This window comes from Henckelia pumila, chromosome 2, assembly GCF_033568475.1.
Source record: "Henckelia pumila isolate YLH828 chromosome 2, ASM3356847v2, whole genome shotgun sequence".
Lineage (NCBI taxonomy): Eukaryota > Viridiplantae > Streptophyta > Magnoliopsida > Lamiales > Gesneriaceae > Henckelia > Henckelia pumila.
The window spans coordinates 150,555,913-150,581,591 of record NC_133121.1 but is presented as its reverse complement, the minus strand read 5'-3'; the positions used below and the strand labels follow the sequence as shown (position 1 = coordinate 150,581,591).

Here is a 25,679-nt window from a genome sequence, read left to right as displayed (position 1 = left end):
AAATTCGATCTTACCCCTCCGTCAGCATCGAATTTGTGATCAATGCTCAAAATCCCATATGACAGAACATAGACCATGGCGAAGGCAAACATTGAATTTATTTAGACAGTTTGACTCATTAGCAAACGATTTGAAGCCGAAAAGTAAAATTATAAAGTTCATTGAATTGATAAGATTGATTTAAGCTCCAGTAGTTTATTGATGTATTAGTATATTTCTCTTTATCTTCTTTTCTAATATATATCTCTAATTCAATCACTGTGTATAAAGAAAAAATTTCTTAAGCAATTATAAAAGTTGGATGTTGGAAACACTTCATATTGACTAAATAAATGAAATGCTAAAGATACCATACACTCTCTCCGTGAAGGTACCATTAACTGAAATGAACTCATGCACATCTAAATTAAGGTGCCCAAAATTCAAATAATCTCTAATAATTCTTCCTATCTATAACATGATAAAAACACCTATATAACTTGTCAAGACCATTTTATATACACATACAACAATTCCAGGCCTCATCTACCTGGTCAGTATAACCGGTTAGTTGCTCATATGTAATGGGATCGTGTTAGTGTCGCGCTGTTGGACTTCTCGAACCACCTAAGATCTCTAGTTTCTCTATGTATGACATTTTCTTGTTTGTTACAATGTTAGCCGGTTTACTGAGGAACTTTGTATTTGCGTCGTCTCCACAACTATCATCATTTGAGTCCTTCTTCGCTTCTGAATCTCCTTGATCTAAAGTCCACCCCATGAAATCCAACAATGTCATTGAAGTTGGTTTTTCAGATGAATTAAGCTTATCGAGTTCCTCTTTGGCGTTGGGAAATTTCTCAGGTACTTGGAGAGGGCATTGATCTTTTAAAGGTGACCTCGTCTCTTCGGAGGGATTTCTTGCAAGAGAGTCTGCATGCATGACATCATCGATCCTAGACAGGACGGTGTACGCCAGGCTTTCGATGATTCTTGAGTAGCTTTCAAGAATTGCATGTCCCACATTCTGCAAGGTAATGAAAGTTATAAAAATCTGAACTCTTTGATGGAATAAAATGAGGGAATTCTTGTGTTACACAATGTTTGTGATTCTTACTTTGTTGTACTGGATTTTGCTGATATCTAGAGAAGATTGAGAAATTCCGGGGAAACGATGCTTTATAATCAGAAGAATCGTCTCTGCTCTCTCCTCAAAAAGTTCCCTTTTCTCCATACTTACACCCGAACCCCACGAAGACTTGCTGTCTTTAGCCGTCATCTTCCGTTTCCATATCACCACCGAGGCCTCAATCCTGTTCTTGAGGTCAAGGATCTTGTGTTCTGATGACAAATCCAGAGACGAAAGAAAATTGTCTGGATCAAAATGGTCATCAGTGATTCCCTTGTAGATCAAGTCTCCGAGGCTCGCTCTCCCATTCTGTGAAGAGAAAGAGGGCAAGCTCATTAAATCAAAGCCACAAAAACCTGAGACTGAGAATAAGCAATGGTTTTCCACTTTCATTAGTACAAAACCGAAGACTTAATACGCTTTTGTTGTATTCTTAGGCACCTTAGGGAGAGATTCAATGTAGTTTTCGGGTATTTCCATTTCTGATAAAACTTGAGCATTTATGGCCATTGCAGCTTTCAACACTTGGTTTACTGAATCCTTCTGATACTGTAGCCATTTTCTTGTAACTTCAGATAAGCCATCTGTGGGAACTTTAGGAACTGGAATCCACCATTTCTCATCTTTTCTCATGTTCTTTCCATTCTGGGACTCTTCGTCACCCTTCGATACATAGCAAAACTCATTTTGATCCTTGAAGTTTTCCAAACAATCCTATTTGTATTCCCAAAATAGAAAAATGAGTAATCACAAAATAAAGCATGCCTGTAAAACCAGATACATATCAAGAATCAAACACAAAGTATGCTCTCACAAGTAGCATTGCATCAAGTTTGCGTAAGGCCGGTATGTTCATTTGGAGATCATTTCTCTGCTTTGTCACCATAATCTGGCAAAGAACAAAACATCAACTTAAATTTATTATTAAAAAACCAATAAATTCTATCAATAACATTTGTATCAACATGCAGACACAGCCAGCGGCAGATCCATCGACCCCTTAACTAAATTACCCCCAAATTCATTTAACGGCCAAATGAATGAGAGATACCTCCATAGTGGTTCCGTCTTTCGATCTTTGTTTCGAGGGAACAAGTTCGACGATATGATCTGTTACAGATAACAACCAATCAATCTCTTTTCTCCATCTTGCCTTGGTATCTGGTAACATTGGCTCTAATCTCTTTTGCTCTCCAAATACAGAAGCTGCATCAAACTCCCAAAATCTAAACAACATTTGTATACAAAAACCAATAAAAATGGAAAATTTTAACATGAAGATGGCGGAAAAGATCGGAAAAATTTACCAGCAAGATTTGTGATGGCATTTGACAATGCCAAAGCTGATGAAACACCCTTCCCCCCACCTGACATATCCTCACCAAGAAGCAACTTTGCAAACTTCTCTTTCATCAATTCCATATCTGAATCACACACAACAAATTCTCATCCGCATTTATTGATATTGATGAAGAAAAAGAATCTAAAACAACCCAAATCAGAAAATCTACAATCTTCACAAATAATAGGGAAGGATCCGACCAAATTAACCAAAAAGACTTGTTAATTTTCAGAAATCATGAATCACGCCCCCAAACAACCATTTATATTAGAAAGAAATCAAACGAATACCACAAGACAAACTAGATAATACAATCAGACATATATCTTGCCTAAATGATGTCTCTCTTTCGCTACACTTCCATCCGCGGCCAACCGGGACTTGACATTGTCGGTCCGATGAAGCTCGTCCCCAATCCTCGGGTGTTCTAATGCTTTACCATCGTGCAAAGGGGCGGACGCATGGCTTCTGGACGTCATCCTTTCCTGATCCGACGGAATGTTTTGATCAAGAACCAAACTCTTGGTTTGCCTCTCTCCATTTTCATGCATTCCTTTGAAATACCCCAACTTGTTCATGTACGTTTCCTTTTCTTCCTCCAACGCGGCCCGAACCATGTTCTTTTTTTTTTTTTTTTTTTATGTATGGGAAATGCAGGGAGCCAACAAAATGGGAATTGGAGGACTGGTAAAGATGATTTCCTTTCCCTTTCCCTTTCCTAGTATTTTGAAAGGAAAGAAGAAGGAAGTAAGGAATTTGATTAATTGACCAATGTTTCCCTGTTATTATTATGATTAAAATGATTATTATGTTCTAGCACGAAATGTGTTGTTTCGGATTTGATACTGAAAATTCTTTTTTTTTAAAAAAAAAAAAATTCCATTTTACTTTCTATGGTCTTGCTTTAATTCAACTGTTGTGGACGTGGGGTGCATGTTGGAAAATGAACAAAGAAAATTGAGTTGACATTTATAAAATATTAGATAGTTTATATGCATGTACACATTCATGAAAAATTCTTGAGTTACACTTTTGTGTTACATCCAGACTTGCATTTTACGTGATAAATTATACACATATCCTTGAATCTAATTAAATCTCTTTAATTTTTTTAAAATTATACATTATCTTTGAAAAATATATATATGTCATCATGAGAATAACCTAAAAATGTAGGCCCAACATGACTCATACATACATTTTATATTCTGTACACATATTTGTTATAAAAGACGAAGTTCAAACCAAAGGATATCATAGATAAAATGATGGCTTATTGAATTAATAATATTGAAGGCAGGCAGTCTATTGTATGATAAGCTAGTGTTGTTTTTGGTTTCAACAAATTTGGATGGATGATATAGTTCGTTGCAGTATAGGCAGAAAAGGTGAAGAGTAAAAATTGAGAGGCCATTGATTAGGAACTATTTTAGACCATTAATTTAATTATTCATTTCCCTAAAAAAAAAAAAAAAAAAAATCTCCTGGATGGCGAGGAAATTGGAGGACATGGGCGTGCTAATGACCAGTCCAATGTCCAGCTACCTGGAGCGACAACTCGACGACCGCTTCAAACTCTTTAAGCTCTGGGAATCTCCTTCCGGAACCCGATTCTCGGACTCAATCGTGGCTGTTGTGGGGGACACCAAAATGGGTGCCGATGCGGAGCTAATCGAATCGCTGCCCCATTTGGGCATGGTGGCCACGTACAGTGTGGGATTTGATAAGATAGATTTGGACAAGTGCAGGGAGAAGGGCATCAGAGTAGCCAATACACCCGACGTGCTTACGGACGATGTGTCGGATACAGCCATTGGGTTGGCGCTGGCGACTTTGCGGAAGATTTGTGCTTGTGATGGGTTTGTGCGAAATGGGTTGTGGAAAAGTGGAGATTTTCACCTGTGTTCTAAGGTAGATAGATACAGGACCCTTTGGTTTGCTTTGGTTTGGTTTTTTCATAGGATTTTTGCTGTTGTTAATTTACTTGTTTTATTTGATTTGATTTCTAGTTCAGTGGTAAATCAATTGGCATAATTGGATTGGGCAGGATCGGTTCAGCAATAGCCAAGAGAGCTGAAGCATTTGGCTGCACCATTAGTTACAACTCCAGGTCCAAGAAACACAACTCAAACTATACATACTACTCCAATGTTGTCGATTTGGCTGCGAATTGCCAAATCCTGATCGCCTCGTGTGCCTTGACACAAGAAACACGGCACATTGTGAACCGGGATGTTATTGGTGCATTAGGACCAAAAGGGATTCTGATCAATATCGGAAGAGGGGCACTGGTTGATGAACCGGAGCTCGTTTCTGCGTTGCTCCAAGGCCGGTTAGCTGGGGCAGGGCTTGATGTCTTTGAGAATGAACCTGTGGTACCCGAGGCACTTCTTGGACTGGAAAATGTTGTATTGCAGTCTCACGTTGGAAGCGACACTGTCGAAACCTCCAAAGCCATGGCTGACCTTGTTGTTGCAAACTTGGAGGCATATTTTCTGAACAAACCATTGCTAACACCTGTGGTTTGAGTTGATTTTGATCATCTGGCAGTCGTATCATGGCACCCCAAGAGACTAGATGATCATCGTTTATGATAAGTGAAAACACTGCGATGTCAAATTGTAGTCTGGCATTGGACATAATTCTTTATTGCAATGAATGCTTCAGTTTCGAGTAAAAGGGTAACGCCTCTTACCAAAATTTGTTTAAAATCCAATTACCTTACAGTAGTATCATACCATTACACTAAATAAAATAATCAACAGGCTGGATTTATTTCAATATTGTAGCTTCTGGTCCCTGACTCATGAATCTTTATAAAACTAATTTTATTTTATTATACGATCCCCTCAATAATGGCTAACAGCTTATTTAATCGAGTTACCTTTATTTCGTTGCAGCCTTGATGAAATGTTTTTCGTTTTATTAATGATATGGTTCTTCATTCTTCAAGTCGTGTTTCCTTGGATTTTCTCACTTGCTTTCCGCCTACGTCTCTTTTTATTAAAATAAAAATGGACTGCTAGTGGACCAAGTATAGTGTCAATTTCAGTAAGCAACGCTTTTCAATTTAGAACATGTGGCCTAAATGGGTAGATAAATGATACATGGTATGAGAATAGATACATTACGAAATGAACTTCATTCTTGACACCCCATCAGGCATTACATCATGAACAAAGCTCAAAAATGGATCAATTTTCGTCATCATATTAATATATACTAGTAAATAGTTGCAAACTTGCACCATTTTGACTTGAAATCCTTGTGAAACAGGCACAGTTTTGGTTGGATCAAGGAGAAGATGGAGGAGAGGAAGAACCTTTGAAGATGAGAAACTTGAGAGTCTCCAGTGTAAAGTATATAAAACTCCCTTTCTTGTGCGTGAAAAAACACCCAAAGTTAGATCCCACCACACACTGCCATCCATTCCCGTGCCTTTTGTCAAACTCCTGCTCATTCACACAGTCAAAATCTTTGTACTCTAAACAGAGATTCATTCAATTCAACGTGTAGGTTTAAACAAAAGTTGTGATATTCTCTAAAAAGCCAACAAAAGAAAAGAAGAAATGGAAGACCTTCTTGATGTGGGCAGCAATTGATTTGCATTCTACGACATCGTACAGATCGAGAGCCTGGGAAGCAAAATCCATAGCTTGGATTTGCATCTTCAATGGCATGTCCGTATCCTCTATCAACCCTTTCCCTTCCAACATGGATTTCCCTCGATTAATCACAAAAGGAAAATTTTAAATGAATCGTCTCTCTGTACTTCTACTAATGTCATTTGATGTTGTAGAGTAGAGTGTCCTTTTTACTCCACACTTTAAGGACTTTTTAGCGTCGAGACAAGCTCCTTTCCCTGGGCTGTCTACGTCTAGGGATAACGATGTCAAGGATAGGGCTGATGTGGCTCTAATTATTCTATACTCTTCCCTTCAATTTCTCCAAATAATTACTTCTAATTCATTTCTTGGATATCAAATCAAATTCAATTTTTACAATTTCTCTTCTTTCTTTAAATGAAGTAATATATGCGTGCTAGCATCAAAAGTCCTTTTTCTTGCTTCTGAAATATTGGCAGTCTTTCTCCATTTTTTTTTATGTAAACGTTGGTACGAATATCTCTGATAAAATTGTTCTCCGATAAAATTAAATGAAAAAAACAAAAAAGAGCTCTTGATTATAGGATAGAGACACTGCTAGCATCGAACAATTCTCATACAATAATTAGATGGAAATGGATTTGACGCAGGCCAGTTTTAGGACATTTTATTTTTGAAAAAATATAAGAATAAAGACTTAACTATAAGTCATACCCATGAATAGACGTGTCAAAACGGGCTGGCGGGACGGGTCGGCCCATAACCCGTCGCAACCCACCATTAGGCGGGGCGGGCCGGCCCACCTTTAAGGCGGGTTGGGAAAACCCCAACCCAACCCACCTATTTTAAGTGGCGGGGCGGGGCGGATCAACCCGGCGGGCTTACGTGTAATTTGGCGGGTTTTGGCGGACCAATCCGCAACCCATCCCAACCCACTATTAGGCGGGGTGGTGCGGGTCGGCCCACCTTCAAGGCGAGTTGGGAAATTGCCAACCCAACACACCTATTTTGTATGGCGAGACGGGCCAACTCGACGAGTCTAGCTCATTTTGACACCTCTACCCATGAGAGTTAAATTTTATATTTGGGCAGAGATTCGTCTTACTCAAATAATTTTGCAAATTTTTCACTTAAAAAAAAGACCCAAATTTTTTATTAGTTGGGGACTCATAATTCAAAATTGTTCAATATTTTAATTTTTTTAAAAAAAAAAAGGAAAGACAAAAACGATGTAATTAAGTCCTATTATTGAAATTTTAATATTTGGAGAATGAAACTATAATCTAAGTTTTTAAAAAATATATATATCTTATGTATCACGTACGTATGAAAACATACGATTATGAGGAAAAAATAATGGGAAAATATATGACAGTGTCTCCCCATTAATCTAATGTATTATTTGGCGAAAACTTCACTTAAGAGTTATTATTCACAATACTTGTAATATTATACCATTTTTTCTATTGTATTGTTGTTATCCTAATTTGTATGAATTGAACTTAGCGGTGTAAACGAATCGAGCCGGCTTGATAAATATTTGATTCGTATTCGAACTTGTCGTACTTGAGCCCAATCCGAACATGTTCGAACTTTTTTTCGAGCCGAGATCGAGCCAAAATTATTTTGTTCGATAGTTCGCGAGCCTTAATATTTTATTAATATAATATAATTAAATGATAAAGATCTATAAATTTTGAACTTTTTTGAACTATAATATCCGAGCAATGGTTCGAATAGTTCACGAATATGTTAGAATATTTTAAGCCGAACTCGAGCCAAAATAATTGAAATTTTCGAGTTTCGAATCGAGATCGAACTCGAATATACTTAATTCGAGCCGAATTCGAGCCTTAATTTTATACTATTCATCAGCTCGATTCGATTTGTTTGCAGTTTGCAACCCATAATTGAATCAAGCTATTTGAACATAGAAGTTTACCCAAGTGATGTTCTCATTTCAAGTAGGCTTCAAACGTTGTGTCACTTGAATGGGCCGAAGAACTTCACACTTTCCTTAAAAAAAAATTTAAAAAAACGAGGTTTGACTGTTTTAGTAATCTAAAGTCTAAATTGTAATCTCTACTATTCCTATGAATACACCACTTCTAGCTAATTTTTGTTGGATTTTTTATAAACATAATGAATTGAAATTAAGCAAACAGACTCAAATACTTGAAGGACATAAAGAAACCCGGCGTAGGCGAGTTTGTAAGGTCTACGGTGACGTGGAAAGAAATTCACCAGCGTTGCGGGTTCGATCCTCGTGTGGAGCATATTCCTTGCTGACATATTGTGGGGGTATGTTCTGGGGGCTGGTCATGTTACTCCCTTCCTCAGGTCCCTGCCACTCGTGCACATCCCTCGATTTAACCCCCGCATGAGCCAATGGTCTTCTGACTCATGTGAGATGGGGTCTCCTTCGGGGTCAACCCTTTTAAAAATAAAGAAGCACGACTGCAAAAGTGCTTCCTGGAATGGGTAGCGAGGGGACGCCTTGCCATCAGCGCAGGGGCGCCTAAAGGAAGGCGTCCAAAACTGGCGCGGGTGACTTTGACCCTGTTTCACGAAAATATGTGATGTATTTTCTAGTTTTTTGGATCCAAGTGGTATCTTTTGATGATTCTAGTTAGTTGAAACAAGAGACACGTCATATGATGAAATTACATGTCCCTGTAGATAAACAATTCAATATGAGAATCAAACATCATTTAAATATAAGATTCTCGGATTTTTTTTAATTCATTCTTTGCATTCATTTTGTATCTTTTTGTTCATTCTACAAAAGAGAGTTAACTTTATTTTGCTGGTTAAGAAATGTTGGGATTATCAAGGGATTCAATTTGATCATCAACACTCACAGCTAATGACCACAACTTGGAGCAGATTTCTAGAATCAACCGATTCTAAGGTAGTGTTTTTGGATTACTTCTTGATAGTCATGTTTGTGTTGATTATTTTAATATCGTTTTGTTGTTGTTTTGCATGCATTTATATGTTGTAATTTAGCATGTTGTTCTTATTTTATTTATCATGTCTGCATAACATTCTCCCGGATTTATTGTGTAGTACGTCGCATTTTACTGAAAAAAAGAGAAGTACTGAAGAACAAAAGATGAAGCTGCGCAACAAGACAAGGAAAAGAAGTTGAGCATCTGCGCAAGAATGGAAAAGAAAGCCATGCGCTGAAGAAAGTTTGGAGCGCGATTGCGCTTGGCTTGGGAAGAGAAAGATGTTGTTTGCATTACTTCTTGTGCAAATGCACTACTTGTTTGCACTACTTCTTGTGCAAATGTACTACTTGTTTGCGCTTGGAAGCATATCGTTTGCGCAAGAAGGAAACCATCTGCGCTGCTGTGATTTTTGCGAGATAAAAAGAGGCCGCTCGATCGGAATATTTCTACCGATCGAGCGGTGCCAAGAAATAGGAAAACAGTAGGGGTCAGAAAATTTTCTCGCTCGATCGGTCAATCTTTACCGATCGAGCGAGAGATCGGGCGCAAGAAAAAAATAAAATTTGTTTTATCTTTCTTGTTATTAGTTTTAATTCATTTAGTTTTTGTACTTGGTTAAGGAAGACGAAACCCTTGATTTTATTTACTTTGTGAGATTTTGATTTTTAGTGTTTAATTCAATTTGAGTATCAAGAGTTGTTCTGATTTATTTCATGCTTGTGTGTTTGATTATTAGATTGATCACCTGATAATTCTTTCGTACAATCTACCTCTAAATTAGAATTCAAATCCATAATTGTTTGAATCATCTAATTTGTTAAGAAACTGCATTTAATATTTTTCGCTGGTGAATTTGTTAAATCTTAGGAACAACAATTGACTAGGCTAAATACATCCGCTGGTGCATGTGTTGTCTAGATTCATCAGTTTCACTCATATGAATGCTACCTTAGATTTAAATCTAGATCGCTGGTATTTGGGTTGAGTTATTGGTAAGGGTTAATCTAAAACGCTGGTGTCTAATTAACTAAGATTAATGTGGAATAGGAATTAGATTTTCAATGGTGAATATTCAATGAGAATTAATTATTTTTAGAGAATCGATGATCGAGTGAACGATTTCAAGGGTGTAGTCGACCGATACCAAAACTTGTTTTTAATTGATTTCTCTAGTTTAATTTAATCTTGCATGTTAATTGAATTAAATTCCAAATCCCCTTTTATTTATCTCCAGTATTTTTAAGAACACAAATAAATTTCACTTTCCTTGTGGAAACGATCTCTACTCTCGCTACTACATGTTTATTTAGTTAATCTGAGTTGGGTTAATTTGAGCACGACACGAGTAAGCGCTACCAAATTTTGATCAAATACCCCCACACTTAATCCTTCCTCGCCCTCGATCAAGTATGCAAAAGCAAAATGAAAACACAACAAAAACATAAGCAAGGATGAATCATACACAATATAGCCTCAGAGAAGTTTTCCCACAAAAAACAAACTCACGACTCTCGATTATCAATGATACACCTTCAGTCGAATGCGAACGTGCGTGTGACATGTTATCCCAGCTACATGTAACTTTTAAAGACAAAGCTTTAAGATTGTTCGCCGACCTAAGACAATTCAGTGCAAGTCTCATAATCAAAAACTCTCATCTCAACAATCTATCAACACAACACAACTCTCTTGAGATAAAATTATACACCGTCGGATTTTGCACCCGACAATTTAAAATTCCCAATAATTACCTGCAGACTTAGCCACAACTAGATAGAATTCGAATTTCAATCCCCTCGTCTATAGAACGGATGAAACTACAATCCCATTAGGTCCGCAAACTTAGCTATGAAATAGTGAATAGAATTTCATTCACATTCCAAGCCCAGATGAAATTGTTATTTTTAAAAAAAATTCAAAAGTTTAACCCCATTTTATCCGCATACTTAGCCACAAACAAAACGAATCGGATTTCAAACATCTTGCTCGCAACCCGGATGGAGCTAATTTTTCATCAATGATTTATTAAAAAAAAATTCAAAAGGTGCGCCCAAGAGTGTATATTTCATATCAAAGAAATCATCAAAACTCAAGAACTATCATGTTCCACAAACACCTATTGTCGTGCAATGGTCCAACAGACATCCACAATATCTAATATATCACTACACTTCACAGGTTAAACATGCGTGCTTAAAATATTCAACAATCAACCTACGGTTTCTCATATCCAATCAAGAGTAAATTTTTTCAAAAAATTCATTTTTTGACTTCCATCATCATAGGCTAACAATCATCATCCTACTTATGCATACGAAACAAACAAAAACAAAATGAATGCAATGAATGTAATGAATGCACCCCCCCCCCCCCCCCACACACACACACACACTTAAATGAAGCATTTCCCTCAATGCATCAAAACACAAAACACAAACAAATAACTAAACACAATGCAATGAAAAAATGCAAAACGAAACTCCCCTGGATTAAGTGTTGGCACTGTCCTCTTCAATGTCTGACAGCATCACGGAAAAATCATATTGAAACTTTGACTGCGGAGGTGGCAGCATTCGGTTTCTGAAAAAAAACAAAAATAAAACCCAAAAAAAAAAAAAAGATAAAAACTAACTAAAAGAAAAGAACACTGGGTTGCCTCCCAGTCAGCGCCTCTTTTTCAGTCTTCAGCTTGACCCTCAGAAGCACTCCTCAAAGAGCGGCTGACGCCCAAAGTAAGTGTCATATGACACCACAAACGGGTTTTTGTTCCATGTGAAAGAGTGGGTGCCCGGTTAGCCAACTTGTGGCTAAGGGCTTTTATGACTCTATGTATAAACAATCTTTGTTTAATATAATTTACATTCATTAATGTCATTTTCTTTGTTTTTCTTCATATTGTTATATTGTGATATACTATTGTTGTTTTGATAAAGACCTTGAATATACTATAGTGTAAGTAAGATGAGATAGTGAATAAAGAGAGATCACTATTATGAAACACATCTTATAGTCACTGTATATTCTAAACAGTTCCTAGTCAATTGAGCCGTCCGCTAATAAGGATAAGGATTGCTCGAGATTGAGACTAGCATTTGTGATGCCAAGTACCATGTTTCATTGGTAATGGACATGGAGATGTTCAAAGCATGCAAATGGATATTTATATGATGAATGATCGAACTACCCTATTCGGACTTTCCAAGTGGTTATCACTTATCGAATGGATAAAGTCCGCAGTTTTGGTTGTACACCATTAGTCCTTACTGTTTGAAACATCATTGAGACTCTATATGCTAGTACTGTACTTTGACTCGTTTACCGACTCTATTGGGGTCATCAGGTGTCGGGATTGGGTACAGTTACGACACATATAGGAGTCGATGCTTTGTTGTCAAGGATTCACCACATACTTGCGAGTGTGGATATCCTATGCGATCTGAGGAGATATTAGTATGACGAATCTCTGGCCAGAGTACATGATGTGATTTAGGTTACTCGGTTTTTCTAGTAACACATGCGATGTCACTATTTGATCTCCAAGATGTAATGCATAGTTATCGAATCTCAAACGACTCTCGATGCACCAATGGTTGTTGATTCGATCGGGATATATGGATGAAGGGACCGTACTGTATGCTAACCAAAATCTACTGATTCTTGCAGGCACTATCAGTGATACCTAGGGAATCATGGGGCGATGTTGCTAGACGCTCTTACCATGATTCTTTGGGAAAGTCGAAAATTATTGTTTCGAGTCACAAGGAGTTGTGAGCCCACGGCTAGCTGTATACCTGAACTATTGAGGGTCACACAAGTAATGGATTACTAAACCCCGTTGAGATAGTTAAATTTAAAGAGTTAAATTTAATAAAAGAGAAGTTGGACTTCTTAACTAAAAGGGAGTGGAATTTCCTAAAATGACATAGAGATGGGCATTTTTGGAAATCACTGAATTCGGATTCAGAAAAATTATCTTGACTTCAAAAGATGCAGAAATGGTTTCTGTGCACATTGGTAAAATCAGTTTATCAATCGGAATCACGATGAATTTTATATTAATTTCTATAATAACAGACTTGACTTGTTGGGCTTAAGTTATGGATTGTGGACCCTAAGGAGTTAGAGTCCTAATACAATTATAACTTAATTTAGTCTAGAAATTATCTATAAATACATGTGTAGTGTTCGAAAATCAGTAACAATTAATCTTGAAATTTTCGAATTATACACTAAATATTCTAAGGGGATTTTCGAAATCCTCTACTCCTTTTTGAGATAATTCAGTCTGTGATTTTTGTGAAAAATTACATTCTGAATTGACAGATCAAATCTGTTTAATTTCATCGATAAACATCTGATTGATTTCTAGTGCAATCAATCAGAGGGTTTAAGTTTTTCTGTTCGTGGACTTAATTCCAGAGGTTGATCGTGATAGTCATCGGTTCCCGGGATTTACAAGAAGAGCAGATTAAATTCTGTTGGAGTCCATAATCAAGCCTTTGCTTGAATATGTAAAATATTTAACCGTGTTTATATATTTTACTTGCAACAATTTTAATCGTTAGGATTTGATACCCACGATATGGAATCGTTCCATATCGAAAAATAAAATTTTTAAACTTCCGCTGCTCCGGGTATCACATCCGTGTGATCAGAGAACGCGTGTTCCAACAGTGGTATCAGAGACAGGTCGTAAACTTTGATCAAACGATTACAATTAATCGATTGTACAAAATTTTTAGCCTCGGTTTTTTGAAACAAAACGAAAAATTTTTAAAATTAAATTTGAACAGGGCAACGGGGCAGCGAGATCGCCGCCCAAAAGGGCAGCAATTGTTGCTGCTCAGGGCAGCATGATCGCTGCCAAGGGCAGCGAGATCGCTGCCTAAATGGGCAGCATGATCGCTGCCCAGGGCAGCCAAGGGGCTTCCCTACACCCCACGTGGGGGCTGCCCTGCCCCACGAGGGGGCGGGGCTGCCCGGGAACGTCTCGGGCAGCCCGAAAAATTAAATTTTTTATTTTTTCCAGAATTTTAAATTTTTGAAATTTTAGTTTTTGGTCCGATCGAAAATTGTTTTTGATTGGTCCACGAGGCATCGGATCAAATTGTTTGAATCCGAAATTTTTAAAATTGATTTTTGGATAAATTTGAATTTTTGGAAAATTTATAAATTTTATCCGTTAAATTAGATTTTATAAAATTAATTATTTTGGTACAATTGATGATAAGATATGATCTTATGAAAGGATAAGATAAAATTTGATTTTATCTTTTTAATTATGATGTCATTGCATGTTATCCAATTATTTAATTATTGAATTAATTATTGGATAAAAGGATGATCGATTGCCATGACCAATTTGGTAGGTGTATGTTAGGTTATTTACATTTGGTTTTATTGTTGTTGAGTTTTATTAATGAGCTTGGTTTATAGCCCAATTTGAATTGTCATTTGTAATAAAAAATGGGTCTGGTTTATGGCCCGTTTCCACCCTTAAATATGTATCCCCTATTTGTCATCGAAATTTATTGTAAATTTATTAGACTTAGTGGGATATAAATATTTGAAGACAAAGGTGGGCCCAGCAGACAATAAAGACCGAAAAAATGTAAATTGGAAGCTCAATGTAATAAGATTGCATTGCATACTTGCATATCACCTAGGATTGGACTTAGACTCGTGATTGGCAACCACGGGTCGATTAGTGATTGAGATCGATCGTCCTTTAAATAATATATGATATTATTGTTGTATGCATGTTTAGACTAAATTATATGAATCCCGCAAGCATACAAATATTGAATGATGAGACAATTTTCAAAATTAAAAATCCCGTATTTTTAAATATGATTTAAAATTAATATCAAGATAAACAAAAGGGAATTTAAATATTGTTTAAATGTTCCTAGCTTCCATCAACGATCAATGTATGAGATGCTACCCGAGGGCACGGTCCGGCTCATATTATTGGGGGGGCCCGTTCGTCGGAAAGCTGTACATTGGATCGACACATGTTGTAAGTTGGGTGGAACTCCCATGGGATTGGCTCATATTATTGGGGATCCACATGGCGACCGTCCATCACAACTTAATATTGATGGGTCATCTTGACATGTCACATTAAACGGCGTCATATTATTGGGCCCTTATTGGACATGAGGTAAAAACATGGGGGTTTCTTTGGAAGCAATTGAGCTCTATCTTTTGAAAATTATGGTTGGCTGATATTATTCGGGACTATAGTTTGTCAATTGGACTCCATGTTCCCACTAAGGAAACAAGTTTCCCGTTTTCACTAGAGGGTAGTGAAATCGTTAAAATAGTGGGAGTGAAATTCATAAAATTAAATCTCGCCATATTTTATGTCTTAGTAAATTAATTAAACAATCACTGATTATTGTCTGTTTCTTTTCAGTATTTCATTACAATGAATTCGCGCAATCCACTATACTCAATTCTCGAACAAAACAAATTGACTGGCGCAAACTATACGGAATGGTTCCGTAAATTAAAGATTGTTCTAAACTTGGAGAAAATTTTCTACGTGTTAGAAAAGAATCCTCCAAAGGAAGCACCGGCTAATATATGTCCGGAAGAATTGGCAAAACTTGATCAATGGTGGGACCATGATGTCAAGGCTAAATTCTATATGCAAGCTTCAATGTGTGATGAACTCCAGAGGCGATTTGAGGATGCCGTGAATGCTGCTGACATACACATGCACCTCAAGAAACTTTTTGGAGCTCAGTAAAGATCGGAGAGGTATGCCACCGTCAAAGAGCTCATGACATGCCGCATGCGAGATGGGACTTTGGTCCATGAGCATGGGGTACACATGATTGGGCTCATTGAAAAATTGGTAACACTCGATTTGACTTTGGAGCATGAACTAAACGCAGACTTGTTACTCCTTTCTCTTCCTTCGTCGTTTGACGGATTTGTGATGAACTTCAATATGAACAAGATAGAGGCCACCCTTGAAGAGATGATCAATATGCTTGTGTCTTATGAGCCACATTAAAGAAAGATAAACCGGTACTCTTGGTTGGCTCCTCTTCTTACTCCAAGAAAGGGCCAAGTGGAAAGGGTAAGAAACGTTCTGCCCCACCCAAAAAAATTGTACCACAGAAGAAGGGCAAGACAAAAGCTTCAAACGTGAACATATCTGGAGATGTTTGCCATCACTGCAAGAAATCCGGTCATTGGAAACGTAACTGCAAGGAATACCTCGAGCAGTTGCGAACTGCAAAGGGTATGTTTTAGATTAAAATAAATGTTTCACTTAATACTACTTCTTGGGTATTGGATACCGGATGTGGATCTCACATTTGCAATGATTTGCAGGTGATGACAAGAAGTCGTAAGCTTAGGATGGGTGAGACCCAGCTGAGGCTCGGAAATGGTTCCAGAGTTGAAGCCAAAGCAGTGGGAGACGTTTATTTAGTTTTGCAGAACAATTTTAAGTTATTATTGAGAGATGTTTTATTTGTGCCAGATTTAGTTAAAAACATTATTTCTGTTTCTATGCTTGATAGAGATAGTTTTTCTTGTAATTTTGTAAATGGGATTTGCAATATTTACAAGAATGAATGTTTGATTGGAAATGGACAACTTGAAAACGATCTATATAACTTAAAATTAAAAGACGTTCCAATTATATATGTTGATAAACCGGTAACAACAAATAAAAGGAAAAACGATAGTCAAAACCCGGCAAACCTTTGGCATGCTAGGCTAGGTCATATTTCCTTAAGGAGGATGAACAAGCTAGTGGGAGAGGGCATGTTTGATATGTCTGATATTAACTCTCTACCTACTTGTGAGTCCTGCCTAAAAGGAAAAATGACTAAATCTCCTTTCAAATGGAAGCCTGAGCGTAGTCAAAACCTGTTGGATTTGATCCATACAGATGTTTGTGGACCATTTAGTATCGGTACTAAATTTGGTCACACCTACTTCATTACCTTTACTGATGATTATTCTAGGTATGGGTATTTATATTTAATGAAATATAAGTCTGAATCATTTGAAAATTTCAAAGAATTCAATGCTGAAGTAGAAAACAAACAAGGTAGAAGTATTAAAGCACTTCGATCGGATCGAGGTGGAGAATACTTAAGTACCGAGTTTTTGAACTATCTAAAAGAGAATGGGATTCTCTCTCAGTGGACTCCTCCTATGACACCTCAGCTGAATGGTGTCTCGGAGCATCGCAATCAAACTTTGTTGGACATGGTTCGATCTATGATGAGCTTCACTGAGCTCCCACCTTCGTTTTGGGGCTATGCGCTTGAAACGGCGGTATTGTTGTTGAACAATGTCCACACTAAAGCAGTAGATAAAACTCCATACGAGTAATGGAAGGGCAAAGCTCCTAAGTATTCGTACTTGAGGATTTGGGGATGTCCTGCTTATGTGAAGCAGACAGTGGGAGATAAGTTGGATAGTCGATCCACCTTGTGTTATTTTGTAGGATATCCGAAGAATTCAATCGGATATTATTTCTGTCATCCTAATGAAACAAAAGTGTTTGTTTCGAGGAATGTCACCTTCATGGAGAAAGAGTTCTTATTAGATAAGAAAGGCAAGATGATGGAACTCGAAGAAATTCGAGAAGAACCCGAGATCAAAATAACGATCCCACACCTCAAGAACCTTCAGTGGACATGCCTACACCTAGGAGATCCGACAGGACTTCTAGACCTCCTATTCGATATGGTCTTCTTATTGAAGGGGATCAAAGTGAACCCGACATTGGATGTGATCCAAGAAACTTCAAGGAAGAAATTTCTGATGCGGATTCGAATTTATGGCTTGATGCTATGCAGTCGGAAATAGACTCGATGCATACAAACGAAGTTTGGTCTTTAGTAGATCCTCCCGATGGAATTGTTCCAATAGGGTGTAAATGGATCTACAAGAGAAAACTTGGGCCTGATGGCAAGGTACTAACCTACAAGGCACGATTGGTAGCAAAAGGTTATACTCAAAGACAAGGAGTTGACTATGATGAAACCTTTTCACCAGTCGCAATGTTCAAGTCCATAAGAATTCTTATTGCCATAGCAGCATGGTATGACTATGAGATATGGAAAATGGATGTGAAGACTGCATTTCTTAATGAAAACATTAAGGAAAAAATCTATATGATGCAGCCTGAGGGATTCACATCCATGGGAAGCGAGCATAAGGTATGCAAGTTTCAGAGATCAATTTATGGTCTCAAACAAGCATCAAGAAGTTGGAACCAGAAATTTGATGAAACAATAAAGGACTTTGGTTTCATCAAAAATCCGAAGGAACCGTGCATGTACAAGAAAGTAGTTAAGGATGCGGTGACATTCTTAGTGCTTTATGTTGATAACATCCTACTCATTGGGAATGACGTAGAGATGTTGCAGTCAACAAAGATATGATTATCAGGTAGATTCTCGATGAAGGATTTGGGTGAGGCCTCCTATATTCTAGGGATACAGATCTATAGAGATAGATATAAGAGAATGATAGGACTCACTCAAGCTACCTACATCGACACCATATTGAAAAGGTTTTCTATGGATGAGTCCAAGAGAGGACATCTACCTATGTGTCATGGAGTTTCTCTATCCAAGTCTATATGTCCCAAAACTGACGAAAAGATAGAGAAAATGACACACATACCATATGCGTCAGCCATAGGTAGTATTATGTATGAGATGATATCTACCAGACCGGATGTAGCCTTTGCTCTGAGTGTCACGAGCAGATATCAGGCCAATCCCGATCAAATGCATTGGAAAGCCGTGAAGGATATTCTTAAGTACTTAAGAAGGACTAAGAATATATTCATGGTTTATGGAGGAAGAGAATTGAAATTGGAAGGCTATACCGACTCTAGCTTCCAAAGCGACGTGGATGACTCGAAGTCAACCTCTGGATTTGTATTCATGCTCAATGGCGGTGCTGTCTCTTGGAAGAGTTCCAAGCAGGACACCACAGCGGATTCCACCACTGAGGCAAAATAAATTGCAGCATCAGCTGCTGCTAAAGAGGCCGTTTGGATGAGGAATTTCGTCCAAAATTTGGGCGTAATTCCTGAAGCTGATGGTCCAGTTCCGGTGTACTGCAACAACACTGGTGTCGTTGCTCAGGCAAAGGAACCAAAGTCTCATCAAAGATCCAAACACGTACTGAGGAAATACCACATCATCCGGGAGATTGTGGAAATATGAGACATCACTGTCGAGAGAGTGACCTCTACAGACAATATCGCTGATCCACTTACTAAGCCCTTGCCAGGACCATTGTTTGACAAACATCGCGAATCAATGGGATTACGTAGTATGACTAGTTGGCTTTAGGACAAGTGGGAGATTGAAAGAGTGGGTGCCCGGTTAGCCAACTTGTGGCTAAGGGCTTTTATGACTCTATGTATAAACAATCTTTGTTTAATATAATTTATATTCATTAATGGCATTTTCTTTGTCTTTCTTCATATTGTTATATTGTGATATACTATTGTTGTTTTGATAAAGACCTTGAATATACTATAGTATAAGTAAGATGAGATAGTGAATAAAGAGAGATCACTATTATGAAACACATCTTATAGTCACTGTATATTCTAAACAGTTCCTAGTCAATTGAGCCGTCCGCTAATAAGGATAAGGATCGCTCGAGATTGAGACTAGCATTTGTGATGCCAAGTACCATGTTTCATTGGTAATGGACATGGAGATGTTCAAAGCATGCAAATGGATATTCATATGATGAATGATCGAACTACCCTATTCGGACTTTCCAAGTGGTTATCACTTATCGAGTGGATAAAGTCCGCGGTTTTGGTTGTACACCATTAGTCCTTACTACTTGAAACATCATTGAGATTCTATATGCTAGTACTGTACTTTGACTCGTTTACCGACTCTATTGGGGTCATCAAGTGTCAGGATTGGGAACAGTTACGACACATATAGGAGTCGATGCTTTGTTGTCAAGGATTCACCACATACTTGCGAGTGTGGATATCCTATGCGATCTGAGGAGATATTAGTGTGACGAATCTCTGGCTAGAGTACATGATGTGTTTTAGGTTACTCGGTTTTTCTAGTAACACATGCGATGTCACTATTTGATCTCCAAGATGTAATGCATAGTTATCGAATCTCAAACGACTCTCGATGCACTAATGGTTGTTGATTCGATCGGGATGTATGGATGAAGGGACCGTACTGTACGCTAACCAAAATCTACTGGTTCTTGCAGGCACTATCAATGATACCTAGGGAATCATGGGGCGATGTTGCTAGACACTCTTACCATGATTCGTTGGACAATTCGAAAATTGTTGTTCCGAGTCACAAGGAGTTGTGAGCCCACGGCTAGCTGTATCCCTGAACCATTGAGGATCACACAAGTAATGGATTACTAAACCCCGTTGAGATAGTTAAATTTAAAGAGTTAAATTTAATGAAAGAGAAGTTGGACTTGTTAAATAAAAGGGAGTGGAATTTCCTAAAATGACATAGAGATGGGCATTTTTGGAAATCACTGAATTCGGATTCAGAAAAATTATCTTGACTTCAAAAGATGCAGAAATGGTTTCTGTGCACATTGGTAAAATCAGTTTATCAATCGGAGTCACGATGAATTTTATATTAATTTCTATAATAACAGGCTTGGCTTGTTGGGCTTAAGTTATGGATTGTGGGCCCTAAGGAGTTAGAGTCCTAATACAATTATAACTTAATCTAGTCTAGAAATTATCTGTAAATACATGTGTAGTTTTTGAAAATCAGTAACAATTAATCTTGCAATTTTCGAATTACACACTAAATATTCTAAGGGGATTTTCGAAAATCCTCTACTCCTTTTTGAGATAATTCAGTCTGTGATTTTTGTGAAAAATTACATTCTGAATTGACAGATCAAATCTTTTTAATCTCATCGATAAACATTTGATTGATTTCTAGTGCAATCAATCAGAGGGTTTATGTTTTTCTGTTCGTGGACTTAATTTCGGAGGTTGATCGTGATAGTCATCGGTTCCCGAGATTTACAAAAAGAGCAGATTAAATTCTGTTGGAGTCCATAATCAAGCCTTTGCTTGAATAGGTAAAATATTTAACTGTGTTTATATATTTTACTTGCAACAATTTTAATCGTTAGGATTTGATACCCACGATATGGAATCGTTCCATATCGAAAAATAAAATTTTTAAACTTTCGCTGCTTCGGATATCACATCCGTGTGATCAGAGAACGCGTGTTCCAACACCATGTGCCCTCAAGCTTGGCTAGATGTAAACAGTTAAATCTTGTCACCTCAGCAACACTCCATAGCGGCTTGTAAACATGGGAAGAGAACATCTCGGTGGGCTCTTGGAAGCCAACATCTTTTGAAACTGGTACTGATGGAAAAGAAGGATTTTGGTGATGTGTGTATAATAATACTATCGATGAGCTCAAATCGATAGACTCTTGAATTCTGTCATCCTCAAACTCGAGTGGCAAAATATTTTCATCATACCCTATTTCTTCCATAACATCTTCCGACTGCGGTTCAATAAGAAGAAAAGACTCGAACGCCTCTAAATCTTCAGCATGATTTGATTCGCACTCTCAATCCTGGTTTTCTGAGTCATCATCATCGAACCAAATCGGGTTGGTCACTGCTTGAGTATCTTGCTCTACTTCCTGTTCTCGGTGTTCATGGACGATTGATCTCTTCTATGTGCTCCACAAGGTGACATCTAGAATTTTTTAGATCTTTTATAGCTTCCTCAGTTGATGCCACAAGTTTGCTCATAATATCCTCTAGCGGATGTAAGACCAATTTAGAACAACTTCCCTCCTCCTTTTGAAGCTCGAATGGTTGGTCTGTAAAATCCGGGTGTGTAAGATCTCAATACCGGTAATAGTCAAATTATGCCATATCATCCAACAGATGCATCAAACTATCATCATCTCGGCAAAATAATGAACTACCGGCTGCAAAAGCTCCTTCAATTACCCATCTTCTAACTTCTTGTCACTGCATCCAAACCATCAAGAAAAAATGTAAGGAGGGAACAGTTAGAAAAATCATGAAACCGGAAGATGGTCGTTAAATCCTTGAATCTCTCCCATGCTGCGTAGAAAGGCTCTCCGTGTTGCTGGATAAAACTTGTGAATACTTGTCGATTTGACATCTCGAAGTATTGCACCACAAAAATTCTTGCAAAAAAACGGTGAAAAAAATAAATAAATAAAAACAAAAAATAAAAACAAAAACACAAATAAATTTAACGCCTTCCCCGGAAACGGCGCCAAAATTTGGTAGCGCTTAGTCGTGTCACGCCCAAATTAACCCAACTCAGATTAACTAAATAAACATGTAGTAGCGAGAGTAGAGATCTTTCCCACAATGAAAGTGAAATTTATTTGTGTTCTTAAAAATACTGGAGATAAATAAAAGGGGATTTGGAATTTAAATCATTAACATGCAAGATTAAATTAAACTAGATAAATCAATTAAAAACAAGTCTTGGTATCGATCGACTACACCCTTGAAATCATTCACTCGATCATCGATTCTCTAAAAATAATTAATTCTCATTGAATATTCACCATTGAAAATCTAATTCATATTTCACCTTAATCTTAGTTAATTAGACACCAGCGTTCTAGATTAACCCTTACCAATAAATCAACCCAAATACCAGCAATCTAGATTTAAATCTAAGGTAGCATTCATATGAGTGAAACTGATGAATCTAGACAACACATGCACCATCGGATGTATTTAGCCTAGTCGATTGTTGTTCCTACGATTTAACAAATTCACCAGCGAAAAATATTAAACGCAGTTGCTTCACAAATTAGATGATTTAAACAATTACGGATTTGAATTCTAATTTAGCGGTAGATTGTACGAAAGAATTATCAGGTGATCAATCTAATAATCAAACACGCAAGCATGAAATAAATCAAAACAACTTTTGATACTCAAATTGAATTAAACACTAAAAATCAAAATATCACAAAGTAAATAAAATCAAGGATTTCTTCTTCCTCAACCAAGTACAAAAACTAAATGAATTAAAACTAAGAACAAGAAAGATAAAATCTAGCCGCCAGATGTTTCTTCTCTCTGTCTGTAGCCGTCTCCAATCTCTGCGTTCTCTCTGCGTCGATTCCCCTCTTTTGCGTCTAAAGATCCTATTTATATGGTCTTGAAAGCCCACAAAATAAAGCCCGCAAAATAAGAATTTTAAAATCCCAAAATTTTATTTTTTTTCTTGCGCCCGATCTCTCGCTCGATCGGTAAAGATTGACCAATCGAGCGAGACAATTTTCTGACCCCTACTGTTTTCCTATTTCTTGGCACCGCTCGATCGGTAGAAATCTGCCGATCGAGCGGCCTCTTTTTATCTCGCAAAAATCACAGCAGCGCAGATGGTTTCCTTCTTGCGCAAACGATATGCTTCCAAGTGCAAACAATTAGTGAGTTTGCACTAGTAGTAGTGCAAACAAGTAGTGTGTTTGAACAAGAAGTAGTGCAAACAACGTCTTTCTCTTCCCAAGCCAAACCAATCGCGCTCCAACCTTTCTTCAGCGCATGGCTTTCTTTTCCATTCTTGCGCAGATGCTCAACTTCTTTTCCTTGTCTTGTTGTGTAGCTTCATCTTTTGTTCTTCAATACTTTCTTTTTTCCGGTAAAATGCGACGTACTATACAATAAATCCGGGAGTATGTTATGCAGACATGATACATGAAATAAGAACAAAATGCTAAATTACAACATATAAATGCATGTAAAACAACAACAAAACGATATTAAAATAAGCAATACAAACATGACTATTACTTCTAAAAGCACTTTTGAGCTTTACTTAAAAATTTAAAAAATTTATGAAGAAAGGATCAAAAGTATTTCTTATAAGGAATTCCAAAAACTACGTAACTCCATTCACAATTAAAGAGAATAACAATGCTAGACTAAAGAAATCAATTGCAGAAAATTAAAGAACACAGGGTAGTGGTTTGGCAATCCAAATGCCTACATCCACAGGGGTCACCAATTTCAATTCAAGGAGATTTCGGTCTTTCTTTACAATCGTAGATGCAAGATGACTGTTAATTCCTCTACCTGTTAGCACTTTCTCCCAATCTCAACCCTGCAATTTTTTCCTGCCTTCGAAAACTTTTTCCTCTTGATCGCTCTGAGTCTTTGTTCTCATGTTCTGTTTCCTTCACCCTCACCGATGCAAACCCTTGGTAGTTACGTTGCCCAACGTCTACTTTGAATATGGGCCCTTGAATGTTTACACTCTTGTTGGGCCTTCACCCAAGTCATTGTCATTCTCTTACAGTCAATTTGGATTTTATAGACATTTTTTTTAAAAAGTGTTTTTTTAAGTTATAATTTTTTACTTTTGAAAAAATTCTAAATTTGACTTATGCTCCGTTTGATATCAAAAAAAATGTTTTTTCAGCTAATGTGGTGTTTGGATGACCAAATAAGTGCTTAGAAAAGCACTTTTTTAAGTCAAAAAAGAGTTTTTTCAAAAGCAAAAAATTATAGCTTAAAAAACACTTATTTAAAAAAAATCTCTAAAAAATCCAAACGGGCTCTTAAAAAGTGTTTTTTAAGCACTTAAATGACCATCCAAATACTTTATAAACTAAAAAAGTACTTTTAAAAAAAATACTTTTTTGGTTTGACTTTTGATACCAAATGGAGCCTTAAGCTCTGTTATGTATGCTTACAGGTTTTTCTAGATACGTATATGACAACTTGACATACAACACTTTACAAGGAACTTGTGATTTACTGTTTTGTTATCACATGTTGAAATTCTATTTTGGAAAAGATTTACCAAATTTTGTCAGCACTAAGAGCGGTGCAAATTTTTTTTTAAAAGAAACAGTGTTTAACATTGACCTCAACTTATTTCAATCATTTTTTGTTTTATGTGCATCTTTAAATTTTTTTCTTCTTCCAACACCCGTGCCAACAAATTTGACACTAATTCTACGTCACGTTCTTTTCGGTTGGACAAAATCATCTCTATAATCGTTCTAATTTCAGTTCCAAAGTAAAATTCAAAATAAATATCAAAAAATTATTCGGCTCTGCGCGCACACACTCACAACACCATAACAAAATATATATATATATATATATATATAGTATGTGTATTGAAACCAAAGTTTTAAAAAATGAGAGAAGCGTGTCGAAGCATAAGAATGAAGCTTCAAGATTTTGATTTAACGGAATTAGTAGGATCTTAAGTGTAAAAAAATGTTTTCATTTTTATTATAATTCTGATTGTATTAAAGAAATAAATAGATTAAATAGTGCATAAATATAATGAGTAAATTTAAGTCAAATGAAATAATTTTGTCATATTCTAAGTCGACCTATTCCATCATTCTTTTACTCTCATATTATCATGTAAAACTCTTTTTCGTTGGACTAATTTATATTATTAGAATTAATATCCATATAGGTTTTAGTCACATAATCATCGTCATTCGTCACAACACTTAATTAACCAATACTGTATATTGATAGCTTCATTTTCGAGTAAAGTGTCTAATTTATCTTTCTCTTATTCTTGTTCATTGATCTCCTATTTTTCTTTAAAAAAACAAAAACAAAAAAAAAACAAAAAGTTTCACTTAAACATTGTTAAGAACCATTG

The 25,679-nt window shown here is 36.9% G+C and overlaps 3 protein-coding genes across 3 annotated transcripts; 1 reads left to right on the top strand and 2 right to left on the bottom strand.

Annotated features, from left to right (window-relative positions):
- Window positions 1-475: 475 nt before the first annotated feature.
- LOC140878804 (rop guanine nucleotide exchange factor 12-like) lies at window positions 476-3,342 on the bottom strand. The gene is made up of 7 exons (XM_073282428.1): window positions 2,782-3,342; window positions 2,416-2,532; window positions 2,160-2,314; window positions 1,923-1,997; window positions 1,550-1,822; window positions 1,097-1,417; window positions 476-1,006 (listed from the first exon to the last, which is right to left on the bottom strand). Exons 1-7 carry the CDS (start codon window positions 3,065-3,067, stop codon window positions 575-577), a joined length of 1,659 nt encoding a protein of 552 aa, XP_073138529.1. The 5' UTR covers window positions 3,068-3,342; the 3' UTR covers window positions 476-574.
- Window positions 3,343-3,754: 412 nt separating this feature from the next.
- LOC140878805 (glyoxylate/hydroxypyruvate/pyruvate reductase 2KGR-like) lies at window positions 3,755-5,857 on the top strand. The gene is made up of 3 exons (XM_073282429.1): window positions 3,755-4,361; window positions 4,460-5,131; window positions 5,727-5,857. The coding sequence occupies exons 1-2, from the start codon at window positions 3,939-3,941 to the stop codon at window positions 4,976-4,978; spliced, it is 942 nt and encodes a 313-aa protein (XP_073138530.1). The 5' UTR covers window positions 3,755-3,938; the 3' UTR covers window positions 4,979-5,131; window positions 5,727-5,857.
- Window positions 5,498-6,315, bottom strand: LOC140878807 (uncharacterized). Its single transcript, XM_073282432.1, has 2 exons — window positions 6,029-6,315; window positions 5,498-5,902 (listed from the first exon to the last, which is right to left on the bottom strand). Exons 1-2 carry the CDS (start codon window positions 6,164-6,166, stop codon window positions 5,744-5,746), a joined length of 297 nt encoding a protein of 98 aa, XP_073138533.1. The 5' UTR covers window positions 6,167-6,315; the 3' UTR covers window positions 5,498-5,743.
- Between the last annotated feature and the right edge of the window lie 19,364 nt (window positions 6,316-25,679).